The sequence below is a fragment of the Lipotes vexillifer genome, unplaced genomic scaffold (genome assembly GCF_000442215.2).
Source record: "Lipotes vexillifer unplaced genomic scaffold, Lipotes_vexillifer_v1.1 scaffold128, whole genome shotgun sequence".
Classification (NCBI taxonomy): Eukaryota; Metazoa; Chordata; class Mammalia; order Artiodactyla; family Lipotidae; genus Lipotes; species Lipotes vexillifer.
In genome coordinates this window covers 534,333-548,095 of record NW_006797837.1, presented here as the reverse complement: position 1 = coordinate 548,095, position 13,763 = coordinate 534,333, and the positions used below count along the sequence as shown (strand labels likewise).

The window sequence follows — 13,763 nt, the reverse complement described above, 5'->3', positions numbered from 1 at the left end:
TTATTACGTTGCACATGTTTGGTTTATGCATATTGTATGTGTGTCGTATTTCATATAAATAATGCTAAAAGAAAAAAAAAAAGACGAGCAAAAGTGAACTAGGGAGCAAAGGCTTTTCAGTATGAGCATAGCACAAAATTTTGAACAGAAAAGTTGGTGGCTAATGTTTCTGTACACACTGAAGTGCTTTTGCATTGGAAAGGCAATATCTTACACATGTAAGAGTCAGGACATAAAGTATTTGCATATCTTTTAAAATTTTTGTCTTTTTATTGAAGTAATAGTTAATGTACAATGTTGTGTTAGTTTCTGGTGTACAGCAAAGTGACTCAGTTTTATATGTGTGTGTGTGTATTTTATATATATATTTTTTAATATATATATTCTTTTTCATATTATTTCCCTTTATAGTTTATTACAAGATACTGAATATAGTTCTCTGTGTTATACAGTAGGACCTTGTTGTTTACTCTGTATGTAGTAGCTAGTATCTGCAAATCCCCAACTCCTATTTTATCCCTCCCTGCATATCTTTCTTTAAAAATTAATTTAAGACATCCCAGCTAATACAGCAGGATAAAAATTTACAAATCAAGGAAGAATGACTTATTATCTAAGTGGGTGTGGGCCCCAACACTGCTTGTAGGGTGAGGCAGAAACACCAGGGGCTGACACCTGCTCAGAGGTGTCTGTCTCCCTTTGCCTCTGTGCTGGGGTCTGGTGTGGCAAAAAGAACACAGTGAGCATTAAAATACAATTGTCTGAATAATGGTAAATTCTGTCACCGAACTGCATTTGACTAAAAAGTTATTCTTCAAGAAGGTATAAAGTGCAAATAAAGTATAATAATGTTTGAGTTTTAACATTCCACATAATATTAACAAAAGACTGAAAATTAACATCAACTGATGAAGAGGTCGGTAAAAGTTATTGTATTACATACCACTTGACCCTTCATTTTGGAGGCTCAGAGATTAATTAAAAAAAAATTAGAGGTTACCAAAATGTAATTATAAGAACAGGGCATATACAGTGCACATGATGAGGAAGCTTTTTAAAAGCCCCCAAACAAGCTAGCTAAAAAATGAAGGAAGAGCAAGGAGCATTAAAACCAGAAATACTCACTGGCCTGGGGAAAAACTCTCACACAGAATTGTACAGGAAAAACAAAGGCTAGAAAGTACTCATATAGTGTGATATTCACTCTGCCTTCCTCTTTTTCCCACTCCTCTGGGGTCTGGGTGTGGTGAAAAGAACCCACAGGAGTGTTAAAAACAGAGTTGTCTAAATAATGCTAGATTTTGTTACCAAACTGAATTTGATTCAGTTTGGTTTCTTCCATTTGATACTATAGCCCACCTGAAATATACTTCAGTATATGGTGAGCTCAGCAAGCAGAGAAGGAGTAAGAGAAACCAATGCCCTAACATGTTAACATTGATCATAGCTGGGAATTGAGATTTTTTTAAAAATAATTAATTAATTAATTTATTTTTGGCTGCCTTGGGTCTTCGCTGCTGTGCGCAGACTTCTCATTGCGGTGGCTTCTCTTGTTGCGGAGCATGGGCTCTAGGTGTGCAGGCTTCAGTATTTGTGGCGCACGGGCTCAGCAGTTGTGGTTCGTGGGCTCTAGAGCGCAGAGTCAATAGTTGTGGCGCACAGGCTTAGTTGCTCCGTGGCATGTGGGATCTTCCCACACCAGGGCTCGAGCCCATGTCCCCTGCATTGGCAGGTGGATTCTTAACCACTGCGCCATGGGGAAAGTCCCGGGAATTGGGATTTGACGTTAAGTTTTATCTTTTTGTTTTCTATGTAGTGTATGTATTGAATTTATTACTTTAAAAAGATAGGAAAATTTGCAAAAACAAAAGGCTTCCCCCCTCCAAAAATCAGATTATGATCTCTATGTTATCTCCAAGGCCACTCCACCCTTCAGCTCCACAGCTGTCACTTACACTGTGCTTCATGTGAACGACAGGCCCTGGAGTTGTGCAGTCCACAGCCTGTGGAACTGTGCTCTGGACTTCTGGCATTTTCTCATTTTTATTCTTTCTCTTTGCAAAAGTATTTTTCTTCATTTATAAAATTATCACTTAAACATTAGTGACACTTGGGAAAACATGATAAAATATCCACATAAAAACTGTCTGTCCCACTATGTAGAAGTTTCACCTCCCAAAACTATTCTCTTGCTTACTTCCAATCTAAAATGGTAGCTAATCTAATTTTATAATCCTGACTTTTTCCTCTTAAGTCTTATATTATCAATATTTTTCTCACATCATTAAACTTTTGTATACACCTTTTGAAATGGCTGCAAACTACTGCAAACCATTAATATAGTATATTTAACTAACCTTCAAGTGAAATTCAAATTTTTGATCAAGGAAAAAATAAATCCCTAAGGTGAACAATTTTACTCACAAATATTTGTCCTCATTTCAGATTATTTGCTTGGGATAAGAGTGGAGAGGAAAGTATGACTATCATTAAGCCTTTTTTGCGGTACGCGGGCCTCTCCCGCTGCAGAGCAACAGGCTCCGGAGGCGCAGGCTCAGCGGCCATGGCTCACGGTCCCAGCCGCTCTGCGGCGTGTGGGATCCTCCCGGACCGGGGCACGAACCCGTGTCCCCTCCACCGGCAAGCGAACTACCAACCACTGCGCCACCAGGGAAGCCCTCAAAACCACTTTTAAAAAAGCTTATTTCAATTTGCAGTCTCACCAGAGGACCTGTGCCTTTTCATATTACTAAGATCTCGCTGGCAAAGTACCAAAATATATTCCAAAATTGAACCTTTGTTCATTTGGTAGAAGGAAAAAAGCTACCTCAGTGTATTTTAAATTTTAATTTCTTTGATTATGAAATAAATATAAAAATTTCATCCACTTGTATGTTCTCTTGTACTTTGTCTATTTTTCTTTGGGGATGTTTTATTTTCTTATTTAAATCAAAATTTTTATTTAAATCAATTCACAGAATTCATTATACATTAATGGTATTATCTACTCATCTACAGTATTTATGACATACTATATTATTATTATTTCTCCATTCAGTTGATATATAGATTAATGGTATTATCCACTCATCTATAGTATTTATGACATACTATATTATTATTATTTCTCCATTCAGTTGATATATAGATTATTTTATTATTTATGGGCTCATATCAAATATCGTTTTCTTTGCATTTTCTTCCATAGCTTTCATTCTTACAGAGCCCGTCCCCAGAGTTCAGATTCATATCTATTTCCGGATGGTTCAATTATGGCTTCTTTTCTTTCATTTAATGCTATAGTCCTTCTGAAATATACTTGGGGATATGATATGCTGTAAAAATCTAAGTTGTTCTCTTTTCCAAAGACCTGGGCAATTTACCCGATTATCCTACAAATAATCCATTTACTGCCCACTGTTTTTCGATGCCTCCTTTATATTTGATCTTTGAAAACCAAAAACAAAGAGAAACATATGGACCTATTAATAAGTAGTAGGACGTACCAGGTACTGCTCTAAGAATTCTATATATGGCGGCTTGTTTCATCTTCCCAACAACCCCACGCAGTAGGTACTTTCACTTCCCCATTTTACAGATGAGGGGGCAGAAGCTGAAAGGAGCCACTCGGACTTGAATCCAGCAGGCTGGCTCCAGAATTTCATGAGTCCTTAACCACTACACTCACTGCCCCTGCAAGAAGCAAGCTCCCCATCCAGACGCCAGCCCCAAAGGAACACTGCGCCTGCACCTTGATGATTTAACCTGGGGCTGATTTACCCCCTACAAAAGGTTTCTCGCATAAAATAGAAAAATTCACAGTTGTAGAAAAAGGAAACACTCTAAGTCCATGAGAGTCTTCCTAGCTTCAGCTTGATTGTCACGGGGAGTTCCAGGGAGCCCTGGGAAGAAATGCAAATGCTAGAAGTAGTGAGTCCAGAGCACCAGGCTCCCTGAGCCCTGATCAGAATTTGTGCCACCGATTCCTCATCCAAACACACAGGGATGTAACAGGGAAGATGCCCAAGTGCTTATACACATGCATGTTCTCAGCAGTGCTGCTTATAATATTTTTTTTAAAAAAGGAAACAACAGAAATGTTTATGTTTTCAAGCAAAACACAGCATACACAAAAGGTACCATCTTATACAGCCATTAATAATGTTGCAGTAAAAGGCTTAACAACACAGGAAAATATTCTCTATTAGTAACATTTCAAATTATTAGGCATTGTGGACAGCCTGGTTTTAGTTTCAAATATCTATATACATCTATACCCATATCTATATCCATAGAGAGGTGTATATAAAAAGTATATGTATGTATATAAAAAATATATTCTTAGTAAAAAGAAATACACACACACACACACACACACACACACACAATAAAGCAGACCATACATCCAAATGTACACATTATCTTTGGAATTAGAATGCTTACACGTAATCCTGGCTTCATGATTTACAAGCTGTGAGACCTTAGATAATGTATTTCATGTCTCTAACTCTCAGCGTTCCTATCAATAAAATGGAAATAACACTACTGCCTAGTAAAGTGAGGGTGACTGAACACATGTGAAAAGCACTTAGAACAGTACCGGCACATTGCAAGTGTTCATCGCTATTATTGCTATATTCAAACTTTTCTAAAATGCAGGTTTATGGCATTTGTACTAAGAGAAAAGTCAATGTTTTAATATTCAGAAAGGTGACATCATAGAAAATCTGAGAAGAACATCCGTACCCTTTCTTTGGCAGTTAAGTGGCTCTGGCCCACGGCACTGGGCTGTGGACAGACAGGTCCAGTCCCCGCCTCTCTTTACACCCAACTTCCTGCTCAATGTCCCAGGGGACCTCAGAATGTCCTAAACAGAGCTCATGGTCCACTCCACACTGTAGGCAAAATGATGGCCCACGCCCCCATTGATTACAAGTATCCCCCCACCAGCCGGTGAGAGCCTTGCTGTCAAAGCCTGCACCTCCAGAAACTAATCATTGAATGAATGAATGAATGAATGAGCGAACGACTCTGTTCCCTGTTTTCCCCCAGCAAAGCAATCCACAGCCCACCGCACAGCCATCCAAGCCGAGAGCATGCGTGGTCTTAATTACCTCCCCGTAGGCAATGGTGTTATTGTATCTTCTCATTTCTGGGTAGACGTGGTCCAGGTACCACTGGAAATTCTTACACTTTAAACTTTTCCTTAAGGCTTTTCTTTCTGAGACATCGCCTATGTCAATTCCTGGATTCTGAAAGTAAGCAAAGGGCATTAGTGACCAGGAGGCACTGGCCAGAGTGGAGGACAGGCAGCGTCACCTTCGGGGAAACCGTCAGAGAGATATGTGAAGCCCCTACTTGATCATCTAGTCCCGAGCTACACAATACTGTCCCCCGAGCACAGCACGCAACCCCCAAAGTCAGCCGACCTTACCATCAGGAAAGGGATCCCGCGACACACTGCTATTGACAACCTAGGCCCCATCTCCATCTCTGCCATTTCTTCAGTGACTCTCAGGACCCAATTATTAGAGGAATTATTTGATTAAGACGAGAAAATAAACATCTATAACCTCCTCCCATCTTTCTTTTCCGTACACGTGTAATTTCCCCCCTTTGATGGCTCTTTGCGAAGTTCATTATATGCAGATGTGAAAATAATCTTCCACTGCAAAGCTTGTAATGATGCTCTAATGAATAATTCACTCTGCTTTTACAGAAGGGAACCTGTAATGTGCTGCTGTGTGCTGACAGGGGAAAATAAAGTAGCTGAAATACGATTCCAGAGTCAGCCACAGGATGGCTGTGACCCAGTGCAGGCAGGATGCGCTCTCTTGCACGGCGGACAGCCACACATCATCTTGGAGCAGGAGAAGTGTCTAAATGATTTCATTAAGATTTCTTCTTCAGCAGCTAAACACTGATTTTTTTTTTTAAAGGAAAGTCCCTTTAAATGTCAAACATTAATATCCGAAGGCAAACCTGGGCAGTGATATTTAACCCTTTGTTTTAATATCCTTAGCGTGATTAACAAGGATGGTCATTTATGAAAAGCCTGGTGGGGAACCCTGGCATTAGGGACCGAGGTGGTTTGTAATGATGGAGAAGCACTGAAATAGGGTTGGCAGCCCTCACTTCTTCGGACCCCGAGTCACACCCCGATACTAGATCACAACTCTCATCTGCAAACAAGAAAAATGACAACGTCTGTTCCACTGATGTCACAGGGCTATGGGCAGAGTTGAGTGAAGATGCCAGTTCACATCCTTGCCCTGCCATGTGCTGGGTGTAGGACCTTAAGCAAGTCAATTTAACCTGCCAGAGCTGCAGTTTACTCATCTGTAAAATGGACATCACAGTGGGTTCATATCAAGCTAGCATTTATTGAGCACTTACTATTTGTTATGCTCTGTTTTAAGCCTCATTTTTATCCTTCCAGGAGCCCTATGAGACCAGGGTTAACAATCTCTGTTTTACAGATGAGAACACCAGGGCAGGCAGTTCCTCTGTCATGAGGTTGTTATGAGGGCTAAATGAAATATTGCAAATAAGAAACTTAGCGAGTACCTGGGAGAGTGTAAGGAGCTCAACAAAGGTTGCCTATTTTTATATAATAATGTGGAAAATCATTTCTAGTTTAACAGCTATAAAGTGCTGCATGACCATAAGGGGGTTTTCAGTGCTTTAGAACATGATTTCAATAATTGTAACAACAATGATATAAAAATTCTTCACTTTTATCCTCTTTATCCACAAACCTGCACATATTCAACTGCATTTCTGCTGTCCTGGGCTCCAGCCTCCTGAAACGCAGGGGCTGCCATTTCTCAGTGGGAACAATTCCACAGCTCGGACACCTACAGGTGCTCTGGCTGAACAGATAAACCCAACTGTGGCTGAGGGTATAGGTCACCCCGCTGTGCTATGGAGGACAGAAATGCTTGCCAACATTCCATATCCTGTGCCAGGCACTGCTTTAAATACATCACATGTACTTAGTTTTAGTACTTTAGTACTTAGTACTTAGATTAAGTACTTCTGACTTAGTTCTCACAATCAACCTAGGAAGGAGGACCTGCTATTATCCCCATTTTATAGCTGAGGAACCTAAGATACAGAGATGATAAGTAGATTTGTTCAAGATGTCATAACCGTAAATGGCAGGGCTGGGATCCCAACCAAGCCAGAGCACAACCGCCATGCAATACTCCTGTGGGGCTGTAGTAACATGGGGATTTTCCTAGATTATATTCTGGGTAGAATATGGAAGAGAACCGAAGAGCCATGTAAACAAGGATCCAGCATACAGTAGGGACCTACGTCACGGGGCAGCTGGAGCTCCACGGGAGGGCACACTGTGAGAGCAGACGGCAGGGTCTGGTGCCAAAAACTCTGGGCAAGGACCTTCTGGACACGGTGTACATTCAGAAGCAGGGTGTCAAGATTAATATGAGACCAGAATTAACACGGTGAGACCCCTCTAATCTCTGTAAATGGATTTAGAGATTTCCATGGTGCCGATCCCCATGTAAAGCAGGGGTTCTAAAACCTGGAGGTCTGTAAGTCACCTCAAAGTACACTTATAATTTTGCAAGGGTGAGCATCTTTCTGGGGATGAACCATTGACTTAGTAAAGGGATCAGTGACCCATCAAACATAATGTCAGTGTTCTAGGGTGATGGGGAAGGGCTATTTGGTCCTACCTCCAGTGGCAGATTCCACGCTATGTACACGTGAGACTTGTAATCGTCCATCCAGACCTCGGCAACCCGGAGAGCATTCCTCTTGGTGTAGAAGCCAATGTTGCTGTTGTATGGCTTCTTCTTCCGCTCGATGTGGGCCACCCGTGAGCAAGGCAGGACCTCCATGCTGCCCCCGCACAGCCACACCTGGGGAGGGGGGCAAGGACTTCATCAGCCTGACAGAGAAATTCCCAGAAGCCACTGCTCCCTCCCCCAGGCCCGAAAGCAATGGTTCAGGAGACAGCCTGAGTGAGAAATGTGTTTTCATATATAAAGCCACTGAGCTTTCGGGGTTGGTTTGTCACTGCAGCATAGCCTAACCTCACCTGACTAAAACTGGCAGAAAAGATGGTTTCAGGGAGCGTTTTATAGATACGGCAGCGCAGGATATTAAAATGCAGCTCTTCCTAAGAAACGCCAATACCTGTGATGTGCTCCTGGTGACGCATGGGTTTTCTCAAGTTCTCAGTAGTGCACAATTGTCACCTGTGAAGGTTTGATTTCCCATCTGGCTGAAGCTGGGCCCTACGGAGCTATAATGGCAAATTCAAACTAAAAAAACAGAGTATCTTTATTCATATCAGCACAAAGTGTACAACGGTTTAATTCTCCATTTATTAATATGCTCTGTTTTGGAGTCCTAAGAGCACAGACGCCTGGCCTTCTAGAAGCATCCACCCCAATGCCATCATGTGCAGGTGGCACTTGTTGCTAGAATATTTAAGTGGAAGGCTGAAATGTTAATTGCCTTTAAGGGATGCGAAAGCCCAAGGAACTGACAACTTGCCATCCTCTTGCAGGAGCACGGCAGGCTTCCAGGCTCAAAAGGCCCTGTTCCCAGAGGAAAACAGGACCGCCCAACTTCTCTCAGTCCCAAGCAGGGCAATCAAAGCATTTCTGATCGTCAAGAAGGACTGATTTGTGAAAATGAATTCCTGGTACCGGTGAGAAGAGAAGGCACAGAGAGGTTTCAGGGACCCATGAGACAGTCCTGTACACTCTCTGTGAATGAGAGTGTGCCGGTGAGCTAACTCAGGTCAGCACAGACCATGTATGCTCATCCCAACCTAGGTCATTTCAAGCCGTTCTACCTTCAGTTTCCCAAACTCCCTCCTCGAGGATACTGGGACCCTCTCGAGTGTTTGCACGCCTCCCCTGGGCCTTTATTGATTGAATTTAGTGGCAAATTTGTGTGTGTGTGTGTGTGTGTGTGTGTGTGTGTGTGATCTTCTATTTCTATTTCCCAACTCTGGCTGCCAGAGCACAACCACCACAAGGAAATAATACAGATGGAAAATTCTGCTCATAACCAAGAATCTTCACCTTGTCTGTTTCTTCAAGGAGAAGAATGTGAGCTATGAGATTGGTAGACAGTAGGTGATCCAGACTAGTTTGATTTGTGACCTGACAACTAGATGCCCCCATGAACTGGGGCAGACTCAGCTGTTGGTAGTGGAAGGAAGTCAAGTCGGGGAAGCAAAATATGGCAAAAGGCCTATGGGGGAATAGAGGCAAGAGACCTTACAGGGTAAATGAAGGTGGCTGAATTTCCAGGAGTGGGCAACATACAAACCCACAGGGTTCCATGGGTATGCGGCCCTAGACAGTTTCAGGATTCTGAGAATGAACAGAAAGACATCTCATGTTCACAGATTAGAAGATTTAATATTGTTATGTTAGCAATACTTCCGAAATTGTTTTAAATATTCAACACAATTCTTAGCAAAACCTCAAAGCCTTCTTTGCAGAAATTAACAGACTGATCCTAAATTTCACATGGAAATACAAGGGACCCAAAATAACCTTGAAGAGAACAAATTTGGAGGACTTCCACTTCTGCGGCAACATGCAAAACAATGAATTTGGACCACCACCTCACAACATATACAAAAATTAACTCAAAACAGATCAAAAACCTAAATGTAAGAGCCTAAACTACAGAACACTTAGAAGAAAACAGAAGAGTAAAGTTCATGATCTAGGATTAGGCAAAGGTTCATCAATGGATAAACAAACTATGGTATATCCATACGATATTATTTAGCAATGAAAACAAAATACAGACACATGCTACAGCCTGAATGAACCCTGACAACTTACGTAAGTGAAAGAGGCCGGTCACAAAGGACTGTATGTTATTTTGATTCCATTTATATGAAATGTCCAGTAAAAGAAAATCCATAGAGACAGAAAGTAAGTTGATGGTTGCCTAAGGCTGAGGGTGGGGTCAGAGGAATAGAGTGACTGCTAGCGGGTACGGGTTTCTTTTTAGGGTGATGAAAATGTTCTCATATTGATAGTGGTGAATACTGCACAACTCCTGAATATACGAAAAACCATTGAGTTGTACACATTAAATGGGCAAGCTATAGTAGTATGTGACTATCTCAACAAAGCTGTGACAAAAATAGATAAATAAATAAACACACAGAGAGATGGGGAAAAGAATATTCAAGGGATGGATTCCAGTTTGGGGAGGCTCCGGAGGACTGGAAAAAGCAAAGCAGAGCTTGGTGAGGATCTCAGATGGTTGACTTCTTTCACTTAGCATCATGTTTTCAAGTTTTACCCATGTTGTAACAAATATCATTATTGCATTCCTTTTTATAGTAAAATACGATTCCAGTGTATGGATGTCCTACATTTTGTTTATACATTTATCAGTTGATGGACACTTGGGTTGTTTCCATTTTGGCTATTACAAATAACCCTGCTATGAACATTCATATGCAAGTTTTTATATGGATATACGTTATCATTTCCTTTGGGTACATACCCTAGGAGTGGAATTGCTGGGTCATAGGGTAACTCTATGTTTAACCTTTTGATGAATTGCTAGACTTCTCCAAAGTGGCTGCACCATTTTACATTCCCACCAGCAGTGTAATGAGGGTTCTAAATTCTCCCCATCCCCGCTAACCCTTGTTATTGTCCATCTTTTTGATTATATCCATCCTAGTGGGTGTGAACTAGTATCGCATTATGGTTTTGATTGCATTTCCCTGATGGCTAATGATGTTGAGTATCTTTTCATGCGCTTATTAGTCATTTGTCTGTCTTTGGAGGAATGTCTATTCAGATCCCCTGCCCAATTTTTAAATGGGTTGTTTGTCTTTCTATCATGAGCTGAGGCCTTAGGGTGAAAATGAAGTTGCCTTCTGGTGTCATTTCTCTTTCTCTTGCCTCAGTCTTCATCATCTTTTTGGATGTCAGTGTGCAAGACCTTTCAAATCATTCCTTATGGGCAGTCTGTCCCCCGGGCTCTGTATAGAGCTGGCGTGGAGAGGGCTGTGAGGTGCAGAGGAATGAACCGCAGCAGAGGCCAATATTCTTGTTCAACGTCCTCCAAAGACCAGCTGTATGACATTAAACAAGTCACTTTCTCCCTCTCCCCCCAGGTGCCCCAGGCTCTGCATCCCGGTGTCTCAGCCAAACCTAGCAAGGCAGCCCTGCACCCCCCAGGCTACTTGGAAACGATGCAGTGTCCTACTCTGATGTCTTTCACGATGCTGCTTTTCACAAGTTATGTTTGGCTTTTCTCCACGAGAGAATGAGGAATCTCAGGACTCCAGTGGGAGAATTCCAGACAGTTGACAGGTCAGCCAGCCAGAAAGCGGCAGGCTTCTCTGTGAAGGCCTCCATTCTGTTTTTAGCAAGATTTCTTCCCAACTCAAAGGGACAGATACCTGAAGTAACAGGAGATTTCCCTGACATCTCTCAGGAGAGAAGAAAACATATGTTTCTCTAGATTTTGTCATGTAGATTTGGAATATAGGAGAGAAAAAAGTTTACCCCTAAAAATGTGGGGGAGGGGAGTCAAAGGACACAGAGGTAAATAAACCAATGTGGTTCCTGTGACCACATCCTGGTATTCTGGATCACAAAGTGTTCTAGGGCCACATAGGCCCCTGCAGCCCCTGTAATCCATCCCTGCACAGAAGGGGAGCCCCCGACCTTCACCTCTAGGGTCCTTACTTGCATGTGCTCCTTTCAAGGCCTGAGCCAGTATCTGACACCAGAGAACCTGGAAGCCCTGTCCTGGGGAGCCCTCCCATCCTCTCTCTTAGGGAGGGAAGCCCTAATGCTCTGGAGCTGGTCTCTCAATGTTGCCTCCCCAGAGACAGGAATTCTTCCTGGTATCAGATGTGAAGTCACTTTGGAAACCATTTAAACCCATTTACAATGTTAAAAGCAACACTGAAGGAGTGCTTAGTGCAGAAATTATGTAAATAACCCCATTTGGTAATCTAAGGGCAGGAAATTTTAGCCTTTTGTCGGCTGGCAAAATCTGTTCAAGACAACACAGATCGCTGGCTAAGAGAATATTTTATTTGTTACTTCCGTCCTCCCAATCCATTTCAGGACTCCTTGGTAACCCGCTTCCCAGAGGCAAGGACTCACACCAGCCCCTCAGCGCTCCCCTCTGCCACCCTGGGGACAGTGCGCTGGCGTTTCCCAGTCTACATGAGCAGTTTCTCCACTACACTGGATGGGCACATGATGGCTTTCCTCCTCAAGTCCTTTTCCAAAAATTCAATTTCAAACCTCTCCTTTATTTATTACTGTTTCTCAGTAATAGGATTTACCAATATGGACCTCAAAACATATCTCAATTTAAATACCACAGCGGCGAGAACCCCTAAATACCTGGATTCTACTGCCAGTCGATGCAAGTCATTTCTCTTGCATTTTCTCTATTCTATTTCCAAGATTTTGGATCATCTTTACTATCATTACTCTGAACTCTTTTTCAGGTAGACTGCCTATTTCCTCTTCATTTGTTAGGTCTGGTGGGACTTTACCTCGCTCCTTCATCTGCTGTGTGTTTTTCCGTCTTCTCATTTTGCTTAACTTACTGTGTTTGGGGTCTCCTTTTTGCGGGCTGCAGGTTCGTAGTTCCCGTTGTTTTTGGTGCCTGCCCCCAGTGGCTAAGGTTGGTTCAGTGGGTTGTGTAGGCTTCCTGGTGGAGGGGACTAGTGCTTGCGTTCGGGCGGATGAGGCTGAATCTTGTCTTTCTGGTGGGCAGGTCCACGTCTGGTGGTGTGTTTTGGGATGTCTGTGAACTTACTATAATTTTAGGCAGCCTCTCTGCTAATGGGTGGGGTTGTGTTCCTGTCTTGCTAGTTGTTTGGCCTGGGGTGTCCAGCACTGTAGCTTGCTGGTCGTTGAGTGGAGCTGGGTCTTGGCACTGAGATGGAGATCTCTGGGAGATTTTCGCCGTTTCATATTATGTGGAGCTGGGAGGTCTCTTGTGGACCAGTGTCCTGAACTCGGCTCTCCCACCTCAGAGGCGCAGCACTGACTCCTGGCTGGAGCACCAAGAACTTGTCATCCACACGGCTTTTGGGAGGTCTGAGGTCTTCTGCCAGCGTTCAGTAGGTGTTCTGTAGGAGTTGTTCCACGTGTAGATGTATTTCTGATGTATCTGTGGGGAGGAAGGTGATCTCTGCGTCTTACTCTTCCGCCATCTTCCTCAACCCCCCCATTTCTTAAAACTGCTATATGTTCACAGGTGCCGCAAGGACATCTTCATAAAGATGTACACAAACGTTGACCACATAGATTTCTTTGAGGCGCAGCCAGCCCTCCTCCATTCTCTGCTTCCTGCAGGAGTCTGCCTCCCCACAAGTCATTTCTCTTAATGCAAGGTGAGGAATTAAAACGAAGCTTGGCAAAGGCCACGTGATTCACAGGAGAAAAGAAACGCATACTGAGAGCAGCTTGATTGATGGAGCCTGAAAAGGGTGCTGGGAGGGCTTTTTCTCCTTTTCTTTTGATGTTAGTTGCTGTTGCTTATGCATGTAAAAGAATAATAAGGGGAGGGGGTGGGAACAAATCATATCAGGTTCATGCTCACTGATTTAAAAGTTTCGCCAGCCTTACTATCCAGCCTGCTAGTATGATATGGTCAGAGAGGGCTGGGCTTCTATGTTAGAAGAATAGCTCAAAGCAGTCTTAATCAGGCGCTTTTGGGTCAGCTTGGCCCCGTCTTTCCCCCTCCCTTGCCTACCTCTCTTTCCC

The 13,763-nt window shown here is 42.8% G+C and overlaps 1 protein-coding gene across 1 annotated transcript in view; it reads right to left on the bottom strand.

The window, feature by feature from the left end:
* Window positions 1–13,763, bottom strand: part of GALNT17 (polypeptide N-acetylgalactosaminyltransferase 17) — a 446,658-nt gene that overhangs the window by 21,424 nt on the left and 411,471 nt on the right. Inside the window, exons 7-8 of the mRNA XM_007469909.1 lie at window positions 7,704–7,889; window positions 5,115–5,252 (exon numbers count right to left, since the gene is read on the bottom strand). Of these exons, the coding sequence (XP_007469971.1) occupies window positions 5,115–5,252; window positions 7,704–7,889 (324 nt within the window). The remainder of the gene's footprint in view (window positions 1–5,114; window positions 5,253–7,703; window positions 7,890–13,763) is intronic.